The sequence below is a fragment of the Anser brachyrhynchus genome, assembly GCF_964034855.1.
Source record: "Anser brachyrhynchus genome assembly, chromosome: Z".
Taxonomy (NCBI): domain Eukaryota; kingdom Metazoa; phylum Chordata; class Aves; order Anseriformes; family Anatidae; genus Anser; species Anser brachyrhynchus.
The window spans coordinates 7,857,260-7,880,694 of NC_137697.1; the positions used below are offsets into that span (position 1 = coordinate 7,857,260).

A 23,435-nucleotide genomic window follows, 5' to 3' on the forward strand; every position below is an offset into this window, starting at 1 on the left:
TGCATGTTAAGAGAGGAAAGTATGCTTCTGGCGATAACCGAGTGTATTTATTCAATAATACTTGCCACTATTACAATAATGACCTAAAGTTTTCAAGTGCTTACTTCCTCCCCTTTACTGTTTGCCACTTCATGTGTGGATATGGCTGGGAACAGAAAAGATTAAGAGATTATAGGGGACCTTCTGAGGTGGGGAACGTGGTTGTGGTGAGTGGGACTAGCTGATGGGCTTTTCCAATGAGATGAGGTGGGAATTTGGCTGACGGTGGACTCTTGTGGTGGGACAGTAGGTGAAGGCTCACCAATGTTAAGAGGTGAATTTGTTGACAAAGTGTCCAGACTTAATTCCACAGGGTCTAGAAGGCAACCGCAATATTCGTGGTGAGATACGGAGGTGGGACAGTGGCTTGCCATCGGACGAGGCACAGCTTTGAGAGGAGGAAAGCTACTTTTTGGAGCACATCCAGCGAATCACTACCTTGGCTCAGCTACCGAGCCCACTTGTCATTTTCTAAGCCCAGAGAAAGGTTAATTCCAGGGACGGGGCGGGGAGGGGACGGGGGGCGGTGGGCACGGCAGCGCGCAGCCCCTCCCGCCGCCCCCCTCAGCCCTCTCCTCAGCGCTAACGGTCGCGGGGGCGCTGCCGCGCAGCGGCCGGGCGGGCTCCGCGCGCCGCCGCCACGTGACGCGCGCGCGAGTGTCCCGGGGCGCGCGGCGGCGCCGCTCCGCCCTTCGCAGCGCCGGGAACCGGAGCGGGACCGGAGCGGGACCGGAGCGGAGCCGGAGCGGGACCGGTCCGGAGCGGGAGGCGGCTGCTGCTGCGGCTCCATGCGGTGAGCGTGGCTCGGAGGAGGGGGGGAGCGCACGCCCGCACGGCGTGAATCGGGGCTTTGTGTGCGGCGCCCACCTGCCCCCGCCGCCCGGGGGCTGCTGCTGCCGCCGCCGGCGGAGGAGGAGGAGGAGGAGGAGGAGGAAGGACGCAGGGAAGGAGCTGCTCCGGAGCTGCTCCGGAGGGGAGAAGCCGCCAGCTCGGCGCAACAGGAGGAAACTTCTCCCTTCTCGCCCCCGTTGCTGCCGGAGAGCCCCGTTTGCACGGTGCGGGGAGCAGCCCGTGAGTCGCCGCCGCTGGGCTGTGCCGTTGTATTTTTTTAATATAAATTATATGTATTTGTGTATTTCTGTGTTTCCTGGGGGCTGGCGGGGGTGACAGCTGCTTGCCAGCGTCGTCTGCGCGGGTCCCCTCGGTGGAACAAAGCGGTGGCCCCGGGAACGGGCTTGTGGCGGCTCCTGCGCCGGGTGGTTTCCCCCAGGGGCTTTAATTTTATTTATTTTTTATGACTATTATTTTTTTTTTTTAATGTTACCGGAGCCCCCGGGGTCCCCTGGCACCGCTTCCCTCCCCACCGGGGTCCGCGCTCGGGTGGCGGCGGGTGCTCAAGGAGGTCGTGGGGGGTGGGGGTCCCTGTGTCTGCTCCGAAATAACAATAATTAAATGTAATTAAAACGCAGGCAGGCTGCGCGAGGGGTCGCGTCAAGTTTAAGCAGAGCCCTGCTCTTCTAAGTCTCAGCAGCACCAAAAGGTCTGCCGTTCCCCTGCACGGCGCTTGGCAGGCAAAGCCTTCCGCAGGCTGCCATGGCTTCTTGTGACAGCCTTAAGTTTTCCTGAGACCGTGAAAAGTCCGGCGACATCCCGCTTTATCAGCGCTGCGGGATCTTAGCACATTCCCCTGTTTATTTCTGGAGGGAGCGTGAGCGCACTCATTACAGAGCTGATGTGAAACGCAGCCTAGCTGGAGTGAGTGCTACTTCTGCAGAAGCTGATTTTTTTTTTTTTCCGTGTATGCCAGCAAGTTTAAGATTAGAGTGTTTTATTTCAAGTTAAAAAAATAAATGGAATGCCAAAAAATATGCATATGTCATCTTAGAAGGGCCGTCTGATGTCCCAGATTAACTAGGAGTAAATGAAGCTAGTAAATATCTGTCAATGACCTGCTTGGCTCTTTTCGTGGGACACTCATGGAAAGCTGTCAATGGGATTTTATTTACTAATAGAAGAATTGCATAAGAGCCGTATGAACCAGAGTAAAAGAGCATTTGAGTAGAAAGAGGCTGGATATGAGCTCAGGATTCTCTTGAGTTCAGGCCAAGCTCAGTGCCAATAAGTCACTATGCAGTAGCAGATGTCCATCCCTCCAATCTCTAAAAATATTGGCTCTGTGCTATTCTCTTCCCTCTTCCAAGAGCACATCTGCTAGCGAAGCAGTAAAGCGCTATCTCCTCCCCTCTCCTTCCCTGAACCAAGAAATGGATCGCATCAAGTGAAGAAGAGACGAGGCTGCTGGTCTCTCAAAGGGATGTAAGCATTTCACAGGAGGGTTTACTCACTTGCCTCATCTTTGTTTTTATTTTGTACGCTCCCTGTTACGTTGCTGTTCTTTCCCCCCTCTCTAATAAGGAGTTTATGCCTTTCTTAATGGGGAAGCAGTGCCAGGAGACCATGAAAGCTAACTTCTTGTGTGAGACGTTGGCAATTTGTAAATCCTACTGCAACAATACCCTAATCACATGCCTTTTGAGAGCTGCTTGTGGGCTGGTTCTTTTTGCGTAGGGATAATACTTGAAATAGCTATAGAGGAAAAACAAGCAAAATTAGAACAAATCAATTCAAGGCTTGGTGCCTTGCTTAGTGGCAGAAATAGTAGACTACCGAAAATCTCAGGCAGCTTCCATTAGCTGGGTGGTAGGTGGGAGCAGAGCAGTCCGTCACATCTTTTGGGGTTATGGGTTTGAATACCCATACTTCCCGCATGTCTGGGAAGCCGAGTCCCTCTAACTTGTTCCATGGGGTTGCTGTCTAGGTGCCTGTGAATGCATGTGTGCAGGTGATAGCTCTGCATGCAAGGTAGCTTGGGGACTGTTTATGGAGTCGTCAGTCTTGCTGCTCCTCATGTTTTGAGGGTCACCTAATAATGCAGCTTTAGGGTGTAGAAGAGAGAGCGCAAATAGCTGCGATTCAGGTAATATGTTATAGCAAAGCTTGACAGTGTCACACTGACAAATGTGAGGCTGGTAAAGCGTGAAAGCAACTGAAGATCTCCACTGGTACTTAAGGTAAAAATCTAATAAAATAATCTAATAAATCTAATAAAAATCTAATCCTCTGCACCTGCAGAGGAATGCTGGAGCAGAAGTACCCAGCAGTGAAAGAAAGCATCTTTTCCTCATGTTGAGATCCAGACCACGATGTCCAGTAATGCCTGGAGGTGATGGTGTCGGTCACAGAATCAACCAACAGTTGGTTGGAAGGTGCCCCTGGGTCCATCTGGTCCAACCCAGAGTAGGATGCCCAGGACTGTGTCCAGGCAGCTTTTGAAGATCTCCAGGGCGAGAGGCCCCACAGCCTCTCTGGGCCACATGTCACAGCACTCCATCACCCACACAGCACAGAAGTGCTTCCTGATGCTCACCTTCTGTGAACCTTCTGTGCGCCAGTTTGTGTCCATTGCCTCTTGTCCTGGCACTGAGCACCACTGAAAACAGCTTGGCTCCATCCCCTTTGCACCCTCCCCTCAGGTACCCTCCACATCAGTGAGATCCCACCTGGCCCCCTCTTCTCCAGGCTGAGCAGTCCCACCTCTCTCAGCCTCTCCTCAGAGAAGAAAGAGGTGCTGCAGTCCCTTTGTCATCTTGGTGGCACTGTGCTAGTTGGTGTGACCACTTCTGGAGGGGAGAGCCAGCACCCTGATGGTTAGTGCATTTGCCTGGGCAGTGTTAGATCTTCACTCAAATCCTTCCTCTATAGAGCAGGTCTTGCATTTTAGATGAATGCTCTAATAACTTACACATACTTTCTAAAGCTGCCATGGTTTCCTTTTTTTGGTTTTATGCCTGGAAGCCATTGCTTATATTCAAAATTCTGTAGAACAGGATGTGTGGAGGGTTTTTGCGTTTGTTTTCCACCTGAACCTGTAGGCGAGAGCAAAGTTTATCCAGTCACTACAAAGAAAAAGATCTTCTGTGTCTGTCTATGACTCTGTAGGACTTTAGAAGGAGGTGAGACCTTTCCACTTCTTTCCTTATAACTGCTGAGTGTCAGGGAGTGATGGTGGGCTATTGCAGATGGGCATGCAGAAACAATGGCCTACATCTGATTCCAGCAACATTGGGACAGCCTGAAAAGTCTCTGGGTAGTTTGGCACTCAAGTGCTTTTTGAGAACCTTGTTTGCAAGGACTTGTCTGAGTTCCTACCAGGGTAACTCTAAGGAGGTTCTAGAGATTCACAGGTCTCTGAAACCTGGGAGAGTATCCTGCACACTGCATCTCCTCCAATACTTGTCTAGCAGTGCTGCTACCAGCCAAAATGAAATCAGATAAAACTCACTTGATTATCACTAAGATGTAGGTGCTGATCTTCTGCTTGTTTATAGCATTGGTAGTCTTCCAGAATAGAAAAAATCTGAATTTCGAATATGTTTTTTGACGTGTGGATGTACTTAATTTTTGATTTCTAAACACACCCAACTCTTTTTTTCAGGTAACGTTTAAAAATGTTCTGCACTTTCATCAACTAAAATATTTTCCCTACCCAAAAACTTGTAAGGGGAATAGGAGAGTTGTTATTAGCACCATCTCTGAACATTTCTGTATTAGGAAAGTTTTCAGGAGGATATTCTTCCGAGGCCTTTCAAAAAAAATTTAAGGGCAGAGTTTATAGGAGTGGGGCTTGGCAGGTGTTAAATTGATGTTCCAGTCTTCCCAGCTCCTGCCCAGTAGGAGCCTGTTCTGCATTGATGCTATTTCAGAATATTCATTTATACATTGATGAAGTTGGCTGTTTTCAGGTTTAAGGTTGCATCTGTGCAGATTCTCATTGTTTGCTGATTCTGAACAGCACTTAGTTGAGTGATTGATACAGAATGCTAGGAAGGCAGTAAGTATAAACAAGTGCTAGCTGTTGTTATCCACGTGGGTTTCTCATTTAAATAACTGGCATTTAACAAGTGGAACTCTGCATCATTTTTCTCTATTTCTGTTTGTAGCCTTATGCTTCAGTTCCAGTCCAGCCTTGTTGGACTAAGCATTGAACATGGGAAAAGTCGTCAGGACTGCAACGTTATCTTGTGTACAATAAACCCAGAGAATATTCTCTTAAAATGGAGCAGCACACAAGGTAGAGGGTGGGCTTTTTGTTTTAGAGGTGGGGAAAATGAAAGCAGAGAAAGATAGCAGTATGTGCCAGCTCATGCAGCAAATCTTGTCTCTTACTGTGAGTATGTGTGTTGACAGATACTTCAAGACAAAAGAATTGGAGTAAGTACAGAGTAAAGTTGTAGTGTAATGAGCGAATGACAAATTTGCTTGGACTTCTCTTGAGCAAGGATTTTGCCTGGAGTGCTGTCTAATATGTCAAGTAAACAAATCAGAGCAGTGTCACATTTTGATGATTTTTCTCTAATCTCCTGTGTAACTCACTATGTCTAAGGCCTTATTGATTCGAACTTTCTCCTAGTCATCTAGAACTAGGATAAAACGCTGTTTAACAAATTGCACATATCCCCACATTAACGGTTGTGCATTGGTTTTTATTCATGGAATCATAGAATGGCTTGGGTTGGAAGGGACCTCAAAGACCATCTCGTTCCAACACCCCTGCCATGGGCAGGGACACCACCCACTAGATCAGATTGTTCAGGGCCTCATCTAACCTGGTCTTAAACACCTCCAGGGATGGGGCATCCACAACCTCTATGGGCAACCTGTTCCAGTGCCTCACCACCCTCTGAGTGAAGAATTTCCTCCTGACCTCTGGCCTACATCTCTCCTCTTTTAGTTTAAAACCATTCCCTCTCATCCTGTCATTATCTGCTTGAGTAAAGAGTCGCTTTTTCCATCTTTTTTGTAAGTCCCCTTCAAGTACTGAAGGGTTGCAATGAGGTCACCCTGGGGCCTTCTCTTGTGTAGGCTGAGCATCCCCATCTCTCTCAGCCTTTCTTCGTAGGAGAGGTTCTCCAGCCCCTTGATTATCTTTGTGGTCCTCCTCTGGACACACTGTAACAATTCTATTTGTTGTGCTACATCCCCAGAGGCTGATATTGCTTCAGCTGAATACATCAGAAATGAAGTAAAATATTTGCAAATTTTGAGTATCAGAAGGACATGTAAGAGTAGAAAGCTGATTCAAAGCATTCTGGAGGGAGGAGCAATAACTGCATTTGTTAGTGCTGCAATATCTATGGAGCCATAACTTCTGGGCTCAAATGCTTAAATTTGTACAGTTCAGCACATCTTTGCCAGTGATTTGTGAACAGATAGAGGGATAGTACTAAGTTACTCAAGGCCCTTGCTATCTCTGATGTCTGATTCTGTTTGGAGTGGGATTAACTGTATATAAATCACTCCCATTCTTGTATAGTACTTGGGCTTCTCAGTGCATTTTTCAGTGTGTTTTCGTTGGTAAGTAATAATAGATTAGCCAAGCCAAGAATTATTTGTCTTTATAGGTGACACTAAGTTCCATTTGACTTTCCTTATGATAGGAGGAGGAAGAGGAGGACGGGTTACTCAAGATGGAAAAACTGAGTTGTGCTGATAAAGAGCGGGGAAATGTTCCCATTGCTTTTGGTCAGATTGTACATGCTTCCCTGCTTTGGCCTGAGCAGTAGAGAGAGGAATATGCTCAGCGGGATGGAAATGAGAAGGTAGTCCAAGATGAAGTGCTGGGAGGATATTTGTAGCACAATATGGACTTGCCTGCAGTCATGTGCAAACTGAAGAGGCTGGGTAGTGGCTAATGCCTCCAGGTGGTGCAGCGGGCTTTGGCAGTACTAAGGAGAAGCTTGTTTTTGGGCATGTTCTCAGTATTGGTTTGTAGGTCAGGGTAGCTGAAGCATGTGAAGCACTTGATGGGTTGGGTACTGAAGGGGGGCAGCAGAAGAAAAGCTAGTGCTGTGGATGCCTCTGGCGGCCATGCAGAGCTGGCTGCCGCAAAGGCTTGTTCTACTGGGTCAGAGCAGGGCTTGTGGTTTGGAAAGATGATGATCATCCAGAGAATAAATGATGTTGAGGTGCTGGAGTGCAAGGTAGAAGTGACTTCTGAGACCTCTTATTTTCCCCTGAGAGAGGAGGTATATTCACACAAAGGAGATGTGAATGTACAGCAGCAATGGTACTCTTCAGGACCATTTTTTTCATATATGTTGGTTTCTCCTTCTTCAACCTTGCATGGAGTCTCCAGTTCTTTTCTGTAGCCTAATATGGTGGGGAAAAAATATGATATTTTGGGGAGTGGAACGGGAAATTAGTTCACATTATAAATGATGCTTTGCTTTAAAATAGCATTGCCTGACATGGAAGCTTCTCATTATGTTCTGAAAGAGATGCAGGACTTTTGACACCTAAAATTAATCAAATTCAGCATGTGCCAATTATTAAAGGGCAGCAGTCATTGCCATGAACAGTATGCATTGAATATCCTAAGGCTGTTTTACTGTTGCCTCAGTGGATCTTTGGCCATTCAAGGAGCAGGAAAGGCCCTGCTCTGGTTTTGCTGTGAACTAGTGAAAGAGGGAAAAAAATGTCAGTATGGTTGTTTACTGTGGTTTGCCCAAATCTTACTGGGAATCAGTAGGGGAGATTATCTTAATCTGCTTCCTACATTTAAACCCAAAGAGTCTATTGTCTTTTAAGACACAGTTTCAATGAAATTATTGAGGCTGAAGATTACTGCCACTTCAATGTCTCTTGTTTTTAACTAGATAGGTTTACCGCCGACTTTAAGATGTTTTCTGTGGCTTGTCTTCCTGAAAGCTATTAATATTAAGCTAAAGGAAGATGAGATAGAGGACCAGATATTTCATTTTGGAGATAATGTTTAAAAACATGTGATCAGCATTAGCTGTTGAGAATCTCTGGAGTTAAGCAATTCTCTACTGCAAAACTTGCTGCAGCTACAAAATGACAGCCCTGAGGATTTATTACCACATTTGTTTTGAAAGGGGAGAAATGCAGCCATAGGTAGAACTTGCTTCTTGTTAATACCTGTGATTCATTGCAGAAATAGTTTTGAAGTGTCTTGATTCTCCATAGTGAATTTCTAGTTGTCGTTTCCTGTCTTGTAAAACAGGAGTTTATTAAAGGTGCTTCCTTTATCCCCCTCTGGCAAATGAGCAGTTGTCATAAAGCTCTGCTGAATCAGAATGTTGACCTCTTTTTGCATCAGTTCCAATAATTACACCCTTTGAGAGGTGACTTCCTCCTTTAAACTGTGCCAAGAAAAGGCAGCCCTCACTGCTTCATGGGTTTTTATCTCTACAGCTGAGGGATTATGGGCATTATGATACATGAGCTGTAATCTTAATGTTTGTGTTTAACTATCTTTTATGGAAAAAATACAGATGTGACACACACTAAACTTAGGAATGCTGTTTTTGTGTGCTTGTGCATGCTTTTTTAATTATGCTGTGGATTTAAGTTTCAAATTTAATGTATAAAATGCACTTACGCAAGAAGTGAAGTATCCTGTGGGAAAAAATAAGCTGGCTTCTAGCAGAAACACAGCTCACCTCCCTTCTTCCTTCCTGAAACTGGGAAAAGTAACATACTGGGAGTGCTTGCAAAGCTTGTTAGACTGCTACAGGTTCCTTGCAGAAGAGAGTTCAGCTTTGCAGCTCTTCCGTGCGTATACCTACAAGGATTTGCCGTCTTTCCCATAGCTCTGTACTTCAGTACTTCATTTCCATGGGAGCTATAACAAATATTTCGTTTGTGGGAGCCAAAAATGCTGTAGGGGGTGGGAAGGGGAAAGATGACCTATAGCAGGCAATTCTTTGGCAATCTGTCTGTGAGGAAAGACTTCATGTTTTTAATTCCCCATGCAAAAACTTTGTTTTTACCCTAATAAATAGGCTATTTAAACTGAATACCTTTTTGTTTAACTTCTAATTATAAAAAGACCTGTTAAACTTGGATTATGTAGGATACTGTGTGATGTTTCTGAGCTTAAAGTTCTTTTAAATCTTTCTTCCCCAAAAAACTTTTGCTGGTGTGGTATATAAAGAAGGCTAGATAAATATAATGGCATTTGTCTTCTCTGTACTGTGGCATTTCTGGTCTTTGCAAGGCTCGTTATCCTTGGTGTTGCTAGAGAATGAGTTAAGAGATTATTGGGCTCTTGCTGAGGTTCAGGCTCATTTCCACTGCAGGTTATGACAGCTGTTCTGCAGTTTCACACTTCCTTGAAAGTTTGAATAGGTGTAGCAGAAATAAAGCGTTATGCTTCTATCAGAGCAATCTAAAATAATTCTTTCTTTTTGCTTTTTCAGAGCTTCCAATTTTTTAGTTCATTCAGCCCAGGAGAAAGCTAAGAAATTGTCACTTAAGGCAGGGAGTGAAAAGCTTCTGCAGTTGTTTTCCCCCTTGCACGATAAAGATTTAAACACAATGCCACAATCTCATTCTCCGTGGTCCCGTACCTTGAGACGAACAGCAAGAACTTAGAGTAAAACCTAATGTTTGTATTATGTGGAAGCAGTCAGGAATCTGACATGACTTTAGGATGATTATTTAATTAGAGTCATATAATTAGAGTTAATGATATTTTAACAGCCTACAGAATTATCCCATCCAAATTACCTGTTGGAGGTCTGTGGGAAATGTATTTGTGTATCTGCAGTGTATGGGATTTTTTTTGTTTGTTTGTTTTATTTTTTTTTAAAGAAATGTACTTGTGTGTGTCTTAAATGGCTGCCAATTAAATATGGGTTTGAACAAAGTGACATGTTTACTTAGTGCTAATTCCTCTTCCTGAATGGTGCTCCATGTTCTGTTCTGTGGGAGCGTTTTTATATACTCTATAAAGAGCGTACTGCATAGTTACATCTTGAAACTCGCTCATAGTAGAGGAATCATAGAATGTAGCAACCTTCTTCATAATAATAAGGGACTTTCTCTTATGGAATAATTGAATCTTACTTTGCCAATCAAACTGTAATCTGCTGTTTCTGAAGAGTGATGCAAAACATTAGTGACCCACCATGACCTGTTTGAATTTATGTTTCAGTCTTCTTTTCAGTTATTTATTTGGCTAGACTCATAGTATTTTTCTCCTTTTTTTTTTCTTTTTTCCATGGTGGAGGGAGGAAGTTTATACAGCTGAACACCCTTCACTTTAAACTTTTCTTTCAGCAGGAATTTGTAGAACAGCTAAACTATGTAGATGGGGTGTGTGGGCTATTCCACTGAACACACTGTAGAACAAGAAAGCTGGAAAATTTTTTGTACAGGTGGCTTTGTCCAGTCCACAAGTTGTTTCATTAAGTTTTTCTACTGTTGTATATGAATAAACACATCACCATGCTACTTTATTATGTTTTCCCCATTTACATTTATCTTGGATTGTTGTATATTGTAACTTGCTGTAGGAAACTTTGCTCTAGATGCTATTTCCCCATTTCCCTGTAAAAGTTTGCGGCTTGTCTGTAATGCTGGATGTATATGTTTGTGTTACTGCTGCTTTTCTTCATTTGAAAGAGAGGAAAGGGGAATATGACTGTTTGTAATTGATAGCGCATTGTCAAATTAAAAATAGCTATGATTGCAAGATTAAACATACAATTTCTTTTGGGGAAAAGTATGAAACAGTTCTTCCAGTGATGACCCCTCTTGCTTAGATGGTTCTACCTGCTACGTTGCATTGACCTAACTAGTATGCGTTACGCATGGTTTTGGTGTACTTCTGAATTGGTTAGTGGTTAAATTTTTGCAGGTAGTACTTTGTCTACCCAGTACAGACCTGCAATTGTAGGATAGTGAGGTTTTAATTGAATGACTGTACATATATCTTTCTGCTTTTTCTTCTTCACAAATGGCTGCCTTGACACTAATGTTAAAATTGGTTGTGGGGGGAGAGAGGTGCTACGTGTATGAATGTGTGAGTGATGTACTTATAGTGATAGGTAGGAAGTAATAATGTGATGTACATTTGAGTTTTTGGCAAAGGCCTCCTCTGTTCTTCTGTGATCAGACTTAGGCTTGCTTTCAAGTTTGGAAGTACAGAACACTTCTCTTAGCTGGCTGTTAATCTTTTTTAGAGCTTGAGGGCTAAACCCTCAAAGGGTGATATACGTATGCAAATTGAATTCAGACTTGTCTGCCAATGAACTGAAAGGTATCAAGTTGGAATCTTATTTCTCTCTTTTTTTTTTCTGTTTGTTTAGATATTGAAGAAGGATAAAAAAACTCCTCAAAGATTTGGAAGGTTGAATGTGATCAGCATGAAGAGCTTAAAAGCAAAGTTCAGGAAGAGTGACGTAAGTATTTCTGCTCGGTTTGATTGCTGGTTTCCATGCTGGAAACAAGTTCTTCACTCCCACCTTGATAAGGTTGTAGGTTAATGAATTACAGAGAATAACAGCTTTTTTTCCAAGCACAAAGGCAACAGCTGAGTACAGCATGTAGTAGGCTGTTTCTATTTTGGAGTGCAAGTCTCTGTTATGCAAAGTAATGGTATTTCACTACCTTGCTCCCTTTTTGGAATAACTGAATCAAACATGTACATATAGGGTCTGCAGAACTTCTGTTGGATTGTGCTGGTGCCCAGACTGAAACTTGGTTCCAGGTACAGGATTACGCCTAGTAAAGACTTTACTGCCCAATCACATTTCTGTCTAAACATATCATCATTCTTATCAGTGTGGTGTTTCAGCACTTAACAAAAGGTCTCCCCAGCCTGTGTCGGGGTTTCTTTGTCAGCAAGAATACAGGAACCAGCTGTACAGTTAGGGCAAGATGTGGCTTATCAATTCCAGCATGACAGGAGAGGTGGATACAAGGCTTGATCAGTGAGGACAGGAGGCATAAATACAGAGGTCCTACAGGACGCTCTTCACAGCTGCATTTAGAGAGACATAATCCCGCATTTTACATGTTGTCTCTTGCTAATGGTAGTACTGGGGGGACCCAAGCCTGAAATTGTACAGCAAGTGTACTTCCCTTGGAGCAGTGGGACTGCTGTAGTCTGGTCCTGTCCTTCTCTTCCTCTTCCTACTGCTACTCATTCCAGCTTCTTGCTATGCACTAATGTTGATGCTCATGTGATAGTGCAGTGAGCAGTCAGTGATGTAGGTGACTTTGGATTTAATTGACTTTCCTGATTTTGTGTGGAATTTAAAAAACCAACCAACCAAACAAAAACAAGCAAAAACCAACCAAACAACAAAAAAACCTCCATGATCTACAAAGAATGTGATGTTTCATCCTTCTGCAACTTGTGTGCTGCTTTGAGAGAAACGATGCGGTGTTGTTTGTTGTTGCCAGATTCCCACAGGATCTTAGAGCAGCCAAGTTTGATGAATATACATTAGATTTGAAAGTAAAGCTTCTTTAGAAGTTTTGATATTCATCACACACTGCACTTGGGAGCAGTACAAGCTGCACTTTGATGTAAAGATGGTCTGTGGTACAGAGTTAGAGTGATCTCTGTAGTCTAGTGGTCTCAGCTTGTAATGAGCTTCAGTAGCTGGAAGGAAGGAAGAGATGTTGTGCCGTGATCTGTGGATGTGCTGATTACAGCATACAAAGTTTCTGAGCTGCTGGTTAGCATCTGGTGCGGGCAGCTGCTGTGCTGGCACTGTAGCAACAGTTCTGGTGGTTGTTCTACCCCTTCGTTTTAGCAAGAGGCCTTGCTAAACTCTATAACCAAGCTAAATACGTCAACCAACCTTTGTGAGCAGAGTGAAACACTTTAAACTGTTTAAGAGATACTTTGCTTTAGCTGTTCACCAGGACACGTTGGCCAGTGGCACGGTTATCTAACTCCATATGCCTCTCGGTCTTCAGTTGCTTACTTGGTGGTCAGAAATTGCCACCACTGATGCAAAGAGTAGCAGTAGTTGCTGTTCGAGTTGACCTACACCAGTAAAACTTCCTTTAGGCATCTGCTTGAGTAATGAGAGGAGTCCCTTGGCTAAAGCATGAACACACTTGGTATTAATGGAAGTTAGGTGTGCCTGTGTGTTAGGATGACTTCATTCACACTTTTATGCTTGTTGGCTGGGCTGCTGCTCTAGAGCAAAGGCTAAGTGACATGCGTGATGCAACTAGATCTTGCTGTAGCTAGTCCACCCACTGTTATAAATTCCACTGGTTCACTTCTTACTCGCCTGGCCTTGATAGCTCACTCATACCTCTCCCCAAAACCAAGGGAGGTCTGAAAGTAATTGCTGTTTTGATACTACTGCTGTCTACTGGCTGGAAACAAACTTGCAAAGTTGACCACAAAGGATTTTTAAGATACCTAATGTTTAGATATGTAGCTCTACAAGCACAGCAGTCTAAACTCAAGACAGTTTTGTTTCCTCAGTGTTGAAGCCAAACCTTAAGGGCATAATTCAAAACAGCCAACAGGAGCTGTTCTGTATTTTGTGCATGATAAGCAAGGAAAATTATCTTTCTTTTCTTTAGTTTCTAGAAGCTGCCCTTAGCTATAATTTGGGAGGAGGACAAGGAGGTGGTTTTAATTGGAATTAGTCTTATTTGTATCTCAATTTATATAAAATGTGGTAACTGCTTTCAGGATGGGGATAAGAGGAAAGTCAGCAGGGATAGAGGGACTTTTTTTTTTTTCCCTCTCATTCTGCCTACCCTGTACTGCATTCTGGAGGAAATCTTCAATGTCTTATTCTGTAGAACTGGAGGTGTTTTGGGGTAGGGAATGGTACCTCTCTTTTTAGCCTCATTGTTAGCATAAAAAAAACGTAGGAAGAGGGGAGGAGTAGGAATAAGTCTTTAAGGTATGCGTGGGAGACAGGAATTACTCAAACACTTCTCTAGCAGTAAGTCTGATAACAAAACTGTATGCTAAAGCTAAGACCGGGTAGGCAACTTTAGTGGTATATTAAACCTCTCTAGGCTGCTCTGGAATGGCTGAATTGAAAGTGGGCACAACTGCAGATACTTAGCCATAGGTATAAGTCTCCCTGCTCTGGGGCTTTGCTTTAGTGCCATGTCTGTACCACTCTTGCAGCTTCAAAAGAGATGGCCCTGCTCCTTCTTCTTTTATCTCTGCCCTTCTGTTTTTAAGGATGTTTGAACCTTGTTGAGGGTAACAGTGAGTCAGTTCAGGAACCTAAAGTGATGGAAAATTACATTGTGGGGTTAGTTTTAGCTGGGTTAGTTGGTTAACTCCCTGCTTTGTCTCTCTATGTGGTCAGCCCCGAGAGGAATGGTGAAATGAGGAGGAGCAGCAGGACTTCCCTTTCTTTGCTTGTTTTAACTGTGTTGTCAGATCACGCCTTCAGATTATTGGCCTAAAAAGCACTGGGCTGAGAATGACTGCAAAGGAGTTGCAGGAACACAGGAGTAAAAGGCTGCTAATTCTGATATTTAGCAGAATTGGTGTAGTCCACAGCTGAGAGACAAGAGCATTAGTCCTCTTGTGGCTTTGCATTTTATGCTTTTGCTACTCAGCTCCCCTCTCCTTTGCCCGATTCACTGTCTGTGTGCACAGGCAGCTCCATTAACTGGAGAATCTTTTTTCCCTTGACACATTTAATTGTTGTGAAATCCTTCCTTAGGGTGACTGTTGCCATGTGAACATGTGTATTTGAAGTGGAGGAGTGAGATTTATAGCTCTGTCACAAACAAGCATTGTCAAAGTGTGATGTACAGTTACAGGAGGATGTATGTAGTCTAGAAATCTGAAGAGGATGCATAGGTGGGAGCAAACACTGAGACTAGAAGGCAGGTAGTGGTTGTGCATACTCAAGTATCTGTAGACAAAATGACAGAAATCGCACATATGTCTTGACAAAGCAACTAGGCTCTTTTTCTGCCTGGGGAGCTGTTTTTTCTCACTTCTTTCCTTACTTCTTTGCTCCTCGTTATCAAACTCAAAATCTACTGTTGGTAACATCTAAAAGCAGACCAATGGATAGCCATTTTAATTGTTTCAAGGCACCTGTTACATGTGATACTTAAAAAAGTTGTTGTGTTAATATTAGGTGCTATCATTTCAGAGCTTGAATTTATTTATGGACTGCCTGTAGGAATTTTATCTGCAGGAATAGACTGTAGGAATATGGTGGAGAATAAGTGTCCTTAACCATAAATTCAGAAGCTCTTCAGTGTTTCTGTCTGGAGTAGAATGTGAAATAATCCAATTAAAACCAGTGTTACAGGTGTTTAAATGAGCCTCTTAATTGTTGTTAATATTTGAGATTTGAATGCTTTCTGTAGTAATTAGTCAGTTTGTGGCCTGACTTCAAAAGGGTCTAGAATCTGAAACAGGCAGATCAGGGCCGGGTGGATTTTCAAATGTACACAGATATCAAACCTGTCTAAACATGTTTTGTCTGCTTCTTAAATATGACAAGATGCTCATCCAAATTTGTGGGCACCTACATACATTTACATATCTTGCTCTTTGATACTAAGATATCATAGGAAGCTAGATGACCTGGTTAGGTGATTTGTTTTTAACAGTATTTATAATTCTTCTAGAAAAAGGATGTGAAGGTTGTGATGGATTGGATTTTTTTCACACTGACTTATATCAGTGGGAAAATAACTCAAAAGTTTTAGGACTGTTTGCTGTGAGTACTGAAGATCAGCTGATAAACATTTCTTGTGATTTGACAACATAGCCCCTGTTGACTGGGCAAGTGGAAGATCAGGATTGGGATTTGTTTCTGCATACCTTCAATATTGAATAATTAAAATATTACAGTGTCTTTAAAATTTAGAATTGACTGTGCAGTTTAGCAGAAAAAGTAACTATTGTCAGAAGCAGAGCCAAGACAGGCTGGGATTTCCCAATGCTAATTGCCAGCTCAAACTTCTGGTATTTCTGGAAATGCCTATTTGTTTTGCTATCAAATGAGGGAGGAAAAGTTCTCAGTTCGTATGGAAATTTCTTCTTTTTGGCCTGTGTTGTAGTCATTGTTCCATAAATCTTGAAGTAATGAGGCTGTTAGGTACGCTGTAGTATAAAATATCTCAGTCTTAACCTAGAGGCTATGCTAATTAAGGCTTGGCACTTCTTTTTAATGCCCAACGTTCTAACTAGTAGGTTCCTATTCAACAGTTTTTATAGTATAAAATGCTGTGTGGGGGTCTGGAACTGAAAGATTGCTGGGATACATTCCACTGAAATTGCTGTGTTCCCATGTGCTCTGGACTGAGTGAGTGTGTGGGAGAACAAAATGCGGGTGGGGCAACTTTAAAAATAATGAAGCAGAATCTCTTTTAAATAGCCTTTTTTTTTTTTGTCCACTGAAAACTGCAATTGACCTAAAAAGGAACATGGGATTGTTGAAAATTGCTCTATCCACCCCGTGTACACATATTATTTTCTACCAGGGTAATTGTTACAAAAAAGGCATACAAAATTCACTCTGGCTATAAAATGGAGTAGCAATGTTTTCTGATCACTCTCCCTGGTTATTTAGAAAATGAACTACTGAAAGTTGTGTGTAAGTGTCTTTGGATCTTTGGATTCCACTATACAGTGTGTAGGAGGAGACTTACTTTCTGGAATGTATTGGACGTTCTCCTCCACCTCCTCTTGGAAAAGGAGGATTTATCCTCTCTCTTGAAACGAATGTGATGGCTCCTGCTTCTGCCTCCCTCTGTCTGGAGTTGAGGATTTTACCTTCCACTGCATTTTCAGCATGGGAGCTGTTTGGCGTCACGCCTCCAGTTCTGGACAGAGTACAACTCTGCTCTAGTCAGCCTGCTCTCCCAGGCAAAACTTACATGTTTGTGCAAAAAAGTGAAATGTATTCAGAGTCTTACAGTCCATAGAGTAGGACTTGCTGCCTGTTGCAGTCAATTCAGTGTGAATATCTTGACATCACGTAGTGTCTCTTCGACATTACTGACAACAGGAACGTACTTAGAGTAAGAAAATTACTTTATTCATGTGAACTTTAATTCTTGTGCATTTCAGCCCTCTATGAGGGGGCCAAAGTGACACATAAGTGATGTAGCGTCTCTTTTAGTGATGGAAGGAAAATGTAATGGAGAAAACATGTGAGCAAGGACTTAGAGATAAGGGTAGGGGAAAACAGAAAGGAAAAAGGAAAGGTCTGAAAGGGATTGCAGGGACAGTTGAAGCTGCTGGGTATGTTGAAGCTGGTACCTGTTCTGTGTGAAGGAATAACTGGGCCCTTGTGGGATGCCTGCTATCTGCTAGCTCTGGAAGGGAAAGTGTCTAGCTTTGGCAGAGCGCATGAAAACGGGTCACTTGCAGGTTCTCATCACGTCACAATTTGGAAACAACCTGCAGCATCGCCAAATGGTTGGGACAGAAAGAAAGGGAAGTAGATCAAAAGAGAAATGTATTGTGGTGGTTGAAATTATGGCAGAGGAACCTGAGCTGGAGTTGGATTACTCTGAACAAACGTAGTTATTTCCTAAAACAGGATTATAGTCGGGAGTGTAGTAGAGAACATCCTGGTTGGGCTCCCAGCCGTGCTTTGTCAGTCTGTAACAAAATGTCATTGAGCTACAAATTCGTTATTGCTATGGTGCTAGTTCCTTGTCTGCTAAGTATGCATTGTTCATCCACAGACTGGGTCAATCACGGACAGCTGCAGCCCTGATCAGCTAGCCCCACAATGTCATTGCATGGCAAGTGGAACTCTGTTAAATCTGGTGACTGAAGTCAGAAGAAACTCTGGGGCTGAAAGACTGTCAGATCAAACCTGCAGGGCTGGCTAAGGACATGATACATAGCTCCTGCACTTCTTTTGACTCCCACCTCCACCCATGTTTGTGCCCCAAGTTACACGAGGAACAATATCTCCCATTATTACTGGCCGTAGAGTCATATTCTTACCAGCTGAGAGTGACACAATAACGATGACTCCTGTGTAAATTTAGGTTGGGGAAGGGGAAAGGGAAAGGTGTCTCCTTTTCCCAAGTGCCTGCCCAGGCCTCTTGACTTCGTTATCCCAGATGCCTCCTCACTTGTTCTCCCATTTGGAGCTGGAGGAACATTGGAGGCTGTATGAACAGAAACATTGGTTAGTCACTAGCTGGCCTCAAACGCTACTCTGCCCTGCTAACCTGAGCAGCGCTTGGCCAGCTAAACACATTGCATCTGTGTTCTGCACATGCCATCCTCATGTGATCCCTCATTAAAAAGAACATGTAAAACCTTTGCAGAAATGAAAAGGACACCCTCCCCCCATTTACAAAGCTGTTTTAGAGTTAAACCCTGTAGTGGTTGGGACAGTGATCTACAAAACTGTATTAGATCAATGCAGAAGAATTAGAATGTGAAACTAGCCAGTTTGTTCACAGTTCAAGACTAAATCAAGTACGAAAACTAGGCAGCATGAAGTGGGGGTGGGTAGGAAAAAGAAAAGCAAGTTGGCATATACACACTGGGGAAAAAGATAGTATTTTTAAATATATTGGTAACAAGAAAGGAATTTTTGTTGTGTAGAAACATGTCTTTTGTGTCCCTTTAAACAAAGCACAAAAGTTCAAAGGCCTGTGTTTGGAAGAGTTGCAAAAAAGCAATTGTAATTTTTTTCATTTATTTGCTTATCTTTAGTAAGATTTAAATGTAAAGTAAAATAAATAAAAAATATGATAAATTAGCTGTCTGTGCGTTCTTACTGTGGTACACTATATCCTTGCTCTTCCTTTTTGGCACTATTTGTGCCTAGTCTGATTTTTTTAAGAACAACAAAAAAAATCTGTCCAGCTGTCAGTTAAAACTCATTTAAAGGGATTTAATGAGTGGTCTAGTCTTCATCTGAAGTGTTGTCTCTTGTCTTTACTAAGTATAAAAACATTTGCTGAGAATAGGCACTGTAGTATTAACTAAACAATAAAACACCCATACATCTTATTCTGTTGGAGACAAGACTTGAGCCTTTTCATTCCATGCTTATCTTTTGAGAATGGTACAAGCAGAGAGCAAATGTTAAAAAAAAGTTTATCAAACTGAAACACGTGTATTGTTTGCCTTATTTAGCAACCCTTTTTTGGTCCTGTTCTTCAAGGAGCTGTTCTGCTTGCTTGTAGTCAAGTGCTCAGCTGAGTCTAGCATTAGAGACATGTTAAGTCCTTTTCTGTTCCCTGGCTTGCCACACTTTTGCATCTCCTTGAGTTTCAAGACATGCATGTTCTGAAGGATCCATGAAGCTTAAGTGTAGAGGAGAATGGCATTCTTCCCAGGAAATACCATGTAGTGATTAGGGACAGTTCAGACAGTTGGACTGCCAGCACCTCATTGAAGATGCCTTCTTTGCTCAAAGGTTTGGGCAGACAGGTAGAGGGAATAGGGATGAAGAGGACTTCCTGTATTGTGGTTGATTGTGGTGGTTATAAGGAAGTTGCATTTTTTTTTTTAGCACAGCTGTGCAGAGGACTTCTGTGGGCTGAAGATTTTTTGTGTCATGTGAGATTGATGGCTGATGTTTGTGTTTCACCACTCTGTGTTAGCTGTAGTGATTAAGGGAGTGTTTAAAAACTGCAGACCTATGTAGAGGGAAAACACAAAATTGGGATGAATATAAGGTTGAAAGCTAAAAGGAAATTGTCTTTTGTCTTGTGAGAAAATGCTATAGTACCACAGTGTCTGTCTTACAGTGTATGTGTACTATAGCTCAGTGGCAAAGGTGTTCTATGAACAACTGCTCAACTTTTTTTTCTTTTACAGATGATATTCCTTTAATGAACTTTGAAATACTACAGACTCTTAAATATATCACTTAATTGTGAATTGATGCAAAGCTAATAATTTGTGGTCATTCTTACGTACTTGGCTGTAACTTGGTCGTATAACTAGCCAAAACCTGACTGGGCAAGGTTGTTGGGGTTCTTCATTCTGGAGAAGAGTAGGCTCCAGGGAGACCTTAGGCCTTGTAGTACCTAAAGAGGGCCTACAGAAAAGCTGGGAAGGGACTCTTTATCATAGAATGTAGTGATAGGACAAGGAGTAATGGTTTTGGACTAAAAGAGGGTAGATATAGATTGGTTATTAGGAAGAAATTCTTCACGCATAGGGTGGTGAGGCATTGGAACAGGCTGCCCAGAGAAGCTGTGGATGCCCCATCCCTGGAAGCGTTCTGAGGCCAGGCTGGGTGGGGCTTTGGGCAACCTGGTCTGGTGGGAGGTGTCCCTGCCTGTAGCAGGTGTTTGGAGCTGGGTGATTTTTAAGGTTCCTTCCAACCCAAACCATTCCATGATTCTATAAAGTTCTGAGCAACCTACTCTAGTTGACCCTTCTTTTAGCAGGGAAGATTATCTTCCAAACTTGACCACTTTGTGATTCTGTATAAAGATTTGTATCTTGGCATACCATGTAGGAAGCTTGCAATCATGCTGATCCTCACAGAAGATACAAAATTCTCTTAAGTCTAGAACAAGATACCTCTACTTTTTTCACAGCTGCTGAAAAAAAGCTTAAGGGTTAGCTTCAGGAAAAGCTATAGTATCCTTGTCCAACTATTAGTAGTAAAGCTGCCTGGACTCATGTAGTTATTCTGACACATGAAAAGCTATTTAAGGAGCTATCTTTTTCGTGTTTCTAGATCTAGACCATCTAGAGTTATGTAGACTTAAGCTTTTAAAAGCACTGTAGACTGTGTTGGTGAAAGCCATTGTGGTTGAATGTCAAATTTTAACTACAGCTGCAGGATGTCTTAATCTCTTTGATTCATGGCTTGTATTCATATTTTGTATTCAGGCTGATTATTAGGAAAAAAAGTCTTCAGTGAGAGGCTGGTCAGGCACTGGAACAGGCTCCCCAGGGCCGTGGTCACAGCACCAAGCCTGCCAGAGTTCAAGAAGCGTTTGGACAACACTCTCAGACATATGGTCTGTTTTTTTGGGTGGTCCTTTGTGGAGCCAGGAGTTGGACATGATCCTTGTGGGCCCCTTCCAAGAGGATATTCTGTGTATTCTTACAACAGTACTATTCTCTTCCTACATTTTGCGTGTTACATGGACTTTATACTTTACCCTCAAGTATTTTGAGGTAGGAACCTCTTTCAGTGCTGCTCATGTGTAGCACCTAACGCTAGTGATACTTGATGCTATTTGGATTTGGGGAGGCAAAAACAATCTGGAACTCAAGCTAAATTTACTGCTGTATAGCTGTCTGAGGAGTCTCACTCCCTAGATACGCTACACGTGCATATCTCAGATGGAATATACAGTTAACTGTTCAGAACACTGGAATGGTACAGATGATGACAGAAGCCAGGGTGTTTTCATAACTTTGCAAATAATGTGGTTACCAGTACTTAAATGTGTGTCTGACATGCTCATTCTGCTCTGCTCACAGGTGCGTACTTTTCTTTCATCTTTGCTTCCTTTGCTGTGTGCGGTGGAAACCTCTTAGGAATCTCATAAACTTTGGGAACCTGTCTGCTTATCCAGAGACTGAAACAATGCCCTTTGAAGTTAGAGAAAGACTTCAGTCTGCTTGACTGAGCTTTGAATCAAGAACCAGAACTAAAATGCTGACTGCATGGAAGCAAATGGCAGGGCTTCCATGAGGCTTGGGTTTCCTCTGAGTCTAGGATAGAAATACACGTGACTGTTGAGGATACTTAGTTTGACGGGTTATCCAGTAGTGGCTTCTTTATAGGGTCTGGGTGTCTGTTTTAAATTATTTTTTTTAGTTTTCTTTAGGGGGTGATTGCTTGTGATCTGAAATAATTCCATTCGATAGGAACAATGTCAGCCCCTCAGTGACTTTGTGTTTCTAACATGAATCTCAGATCTATAGTTTATAGATTTGTCAGAAGTCTAAGTGAAGTGCACCACTTGAGACTTGGGTGAACTTGGGGATAAAAGTGAGCAACTGTGTGAGCTCATGGAGTGCTAGTCAATGCACTGCTTGCAGGAAATCTTACCGCATGCACCAGTTGCAAACGGGTTGGTACATACTCAATCTAGAAGAAACTGAATCATGTACATGCACCTAATTAACCGTTAAGCCATATGGTAGGTCAGGGAGGAGAAGCAAGTGTATCTCTTCTGTCGTTTTGCCTTAGTTGCTTCTTGTCAACATGCAGTTAACAACAGGGAAAAACATTGTGTAGCAATGCAGTCCAATTTGAAATTATAATTCTGAATACAACCCATTTAATGAGAGAAGAGGGGATTTGGTTGAAGACAGTGATTTGTGAATACATACATAGAAGCTGTTGAATCTGTAAATGTACACTTGATTTGGAGGCTGAGTTTTAAAGGCCTTTGTAGTATGATGGGTTGACCAAACTAATTCTGTGTGTTTATCAGGTGAGGAAGCTGGATATTTTTCTGTAATCCTTCTGTCTGGGACTAAGGGCATCTGAACACTGTGTACAACATAACTGTTTGAGCAGGCTGCAAGTTTCAGCTATCTTGGAGCACGTGTTAAGTGTGCTTACTGGCACAGTACAAGCATACTTAAGGGTGGCATTTTTGTGAATTTCTTTTTGCCCACCCAGTTATGTCCCTGTTTTGGTACAAACAGCCTGTTGCTCTTTGTTTTTGCTGGACTTGTCACAGCTGTCTCCCATCGTGTGTCAGTGCATGATGACAATTACAACAAGCAGCAGGTGTGCACCCTGGCAGTTATGTTGGAATAGGTGTTGCAAACAGGGCTCTGCGTGCAAAGTGCTGTACAGCAACAAAGCTGTCCTAGGCTTGGTGTTGGGCAGCTCTCTTTTTGCAGTAGCAAATACCACTTCTTAATGCATATGTTGTTTGCTGGTAAACTTGAAGTTGCTCAGGGTGTTTTGGTTTTGTTGCTCTTAATGTAGGTTCCTTGTTTGCAAGCCAGGTCTCGCTTCAGCTGGATTGCTGTGCTGGTTATTTAGCATGTTGTGCTCTTGAGAAGGAGGTTGTGTTATCCATGTGTTTGTGAGGACCGGCAGCTCAGATTAATGTTACAGCAAAGATTTCTTGACCATTTGCTGTGGTGGTGCACGTCAGCTATCTCCATTTACTCAGATGATGGTAAGATGCATGAAATTAGATGAAGGCTGGATTTTGTTTTGTTTATGAGTAGAGCTGCTTTTCTTAGAGGATCGTTTGAGTTGGAAGTCATTTGTGTAATGCTGGGTGAACCGTGACATAACGAATGAGATGTGGCAAACATAAGCATCGTGTGGGGAAAATGTCTGCAGGTAAGTTTCTTCACGCCTGTTGAAGGGTGATCATCAGATTCTGTTGTATTGATTAGGACTTTGGGGTAGTGCGTGGTATAATTTTCCTCATTTTTTGAAGTATGGATGCTTGCTCAGTTGTTACACACTATGTGTAACCACCAAATGCACCATATCTGCTTTGGGTAGCAGTTCTGTGTTTTTGAAATGAAGGCATCGAGTCCAGTCTGGGATTTCCTGATGAGATGAAATGGAAGAACATTAGGTAGCTGTTCGTTAGGGTGCAGGAAGGCAAGTTCAGTAAGTTAAGATGTAGCTGAAATG

General features: G+C 42.7%; 1 protein-coding gene and 1 long non-coding RNA gene across 7 annotated transcripts in view; both read left to right on the forward strand.

Moving 5' to 3' along the window:
* Positions 1-652: 652 nt before the first annotated feature.
* RAI14 (retinoic acid induced 14) overlaps positions 653-23,435 on the forward strand; it is an 86,207-nt gene continuing 63,424 nt past the window's right edge. For 3 of the 6 annotated variants that reach the window (XM_080572557.1, XM_080572560.1, XM_080572562.1), the window contains exons 1-2: positions 671-832; positions 11,214-11,306. In XM_080572557.1, the coding sequence (XP_080428683.1) occupies positions 11,271-11,306 (36 nt within the window). In that variant the 5' untranslated portion in view covers positions 671-832; positions 11,214-11,270. Of the gene's footprint in view, positions 833-866; positions 1,111-11,213; positions 11,307-23,435 lie in introns of those variants that run through there. The other 3 variants (XM_080572561.1, XM_080572558.1, XM_080572559.1) reach the window with 3 other exon arrangements.
* The window catches only part of LOC308185018, a 38,926-nt gene continuing 26,803 nt past the window's right edge, over positions 11,313-23,435 (forward strand). Inside the window, exon 1 of the long non-coding RNA XR_013943073.1 lies at positions 11,313-22,962. This is a non-coding gene — a long non-coding RNA (uncharacterized lncRNA). The remainder of the gene's footprint in view (positions 22,963-23,435) is intronic.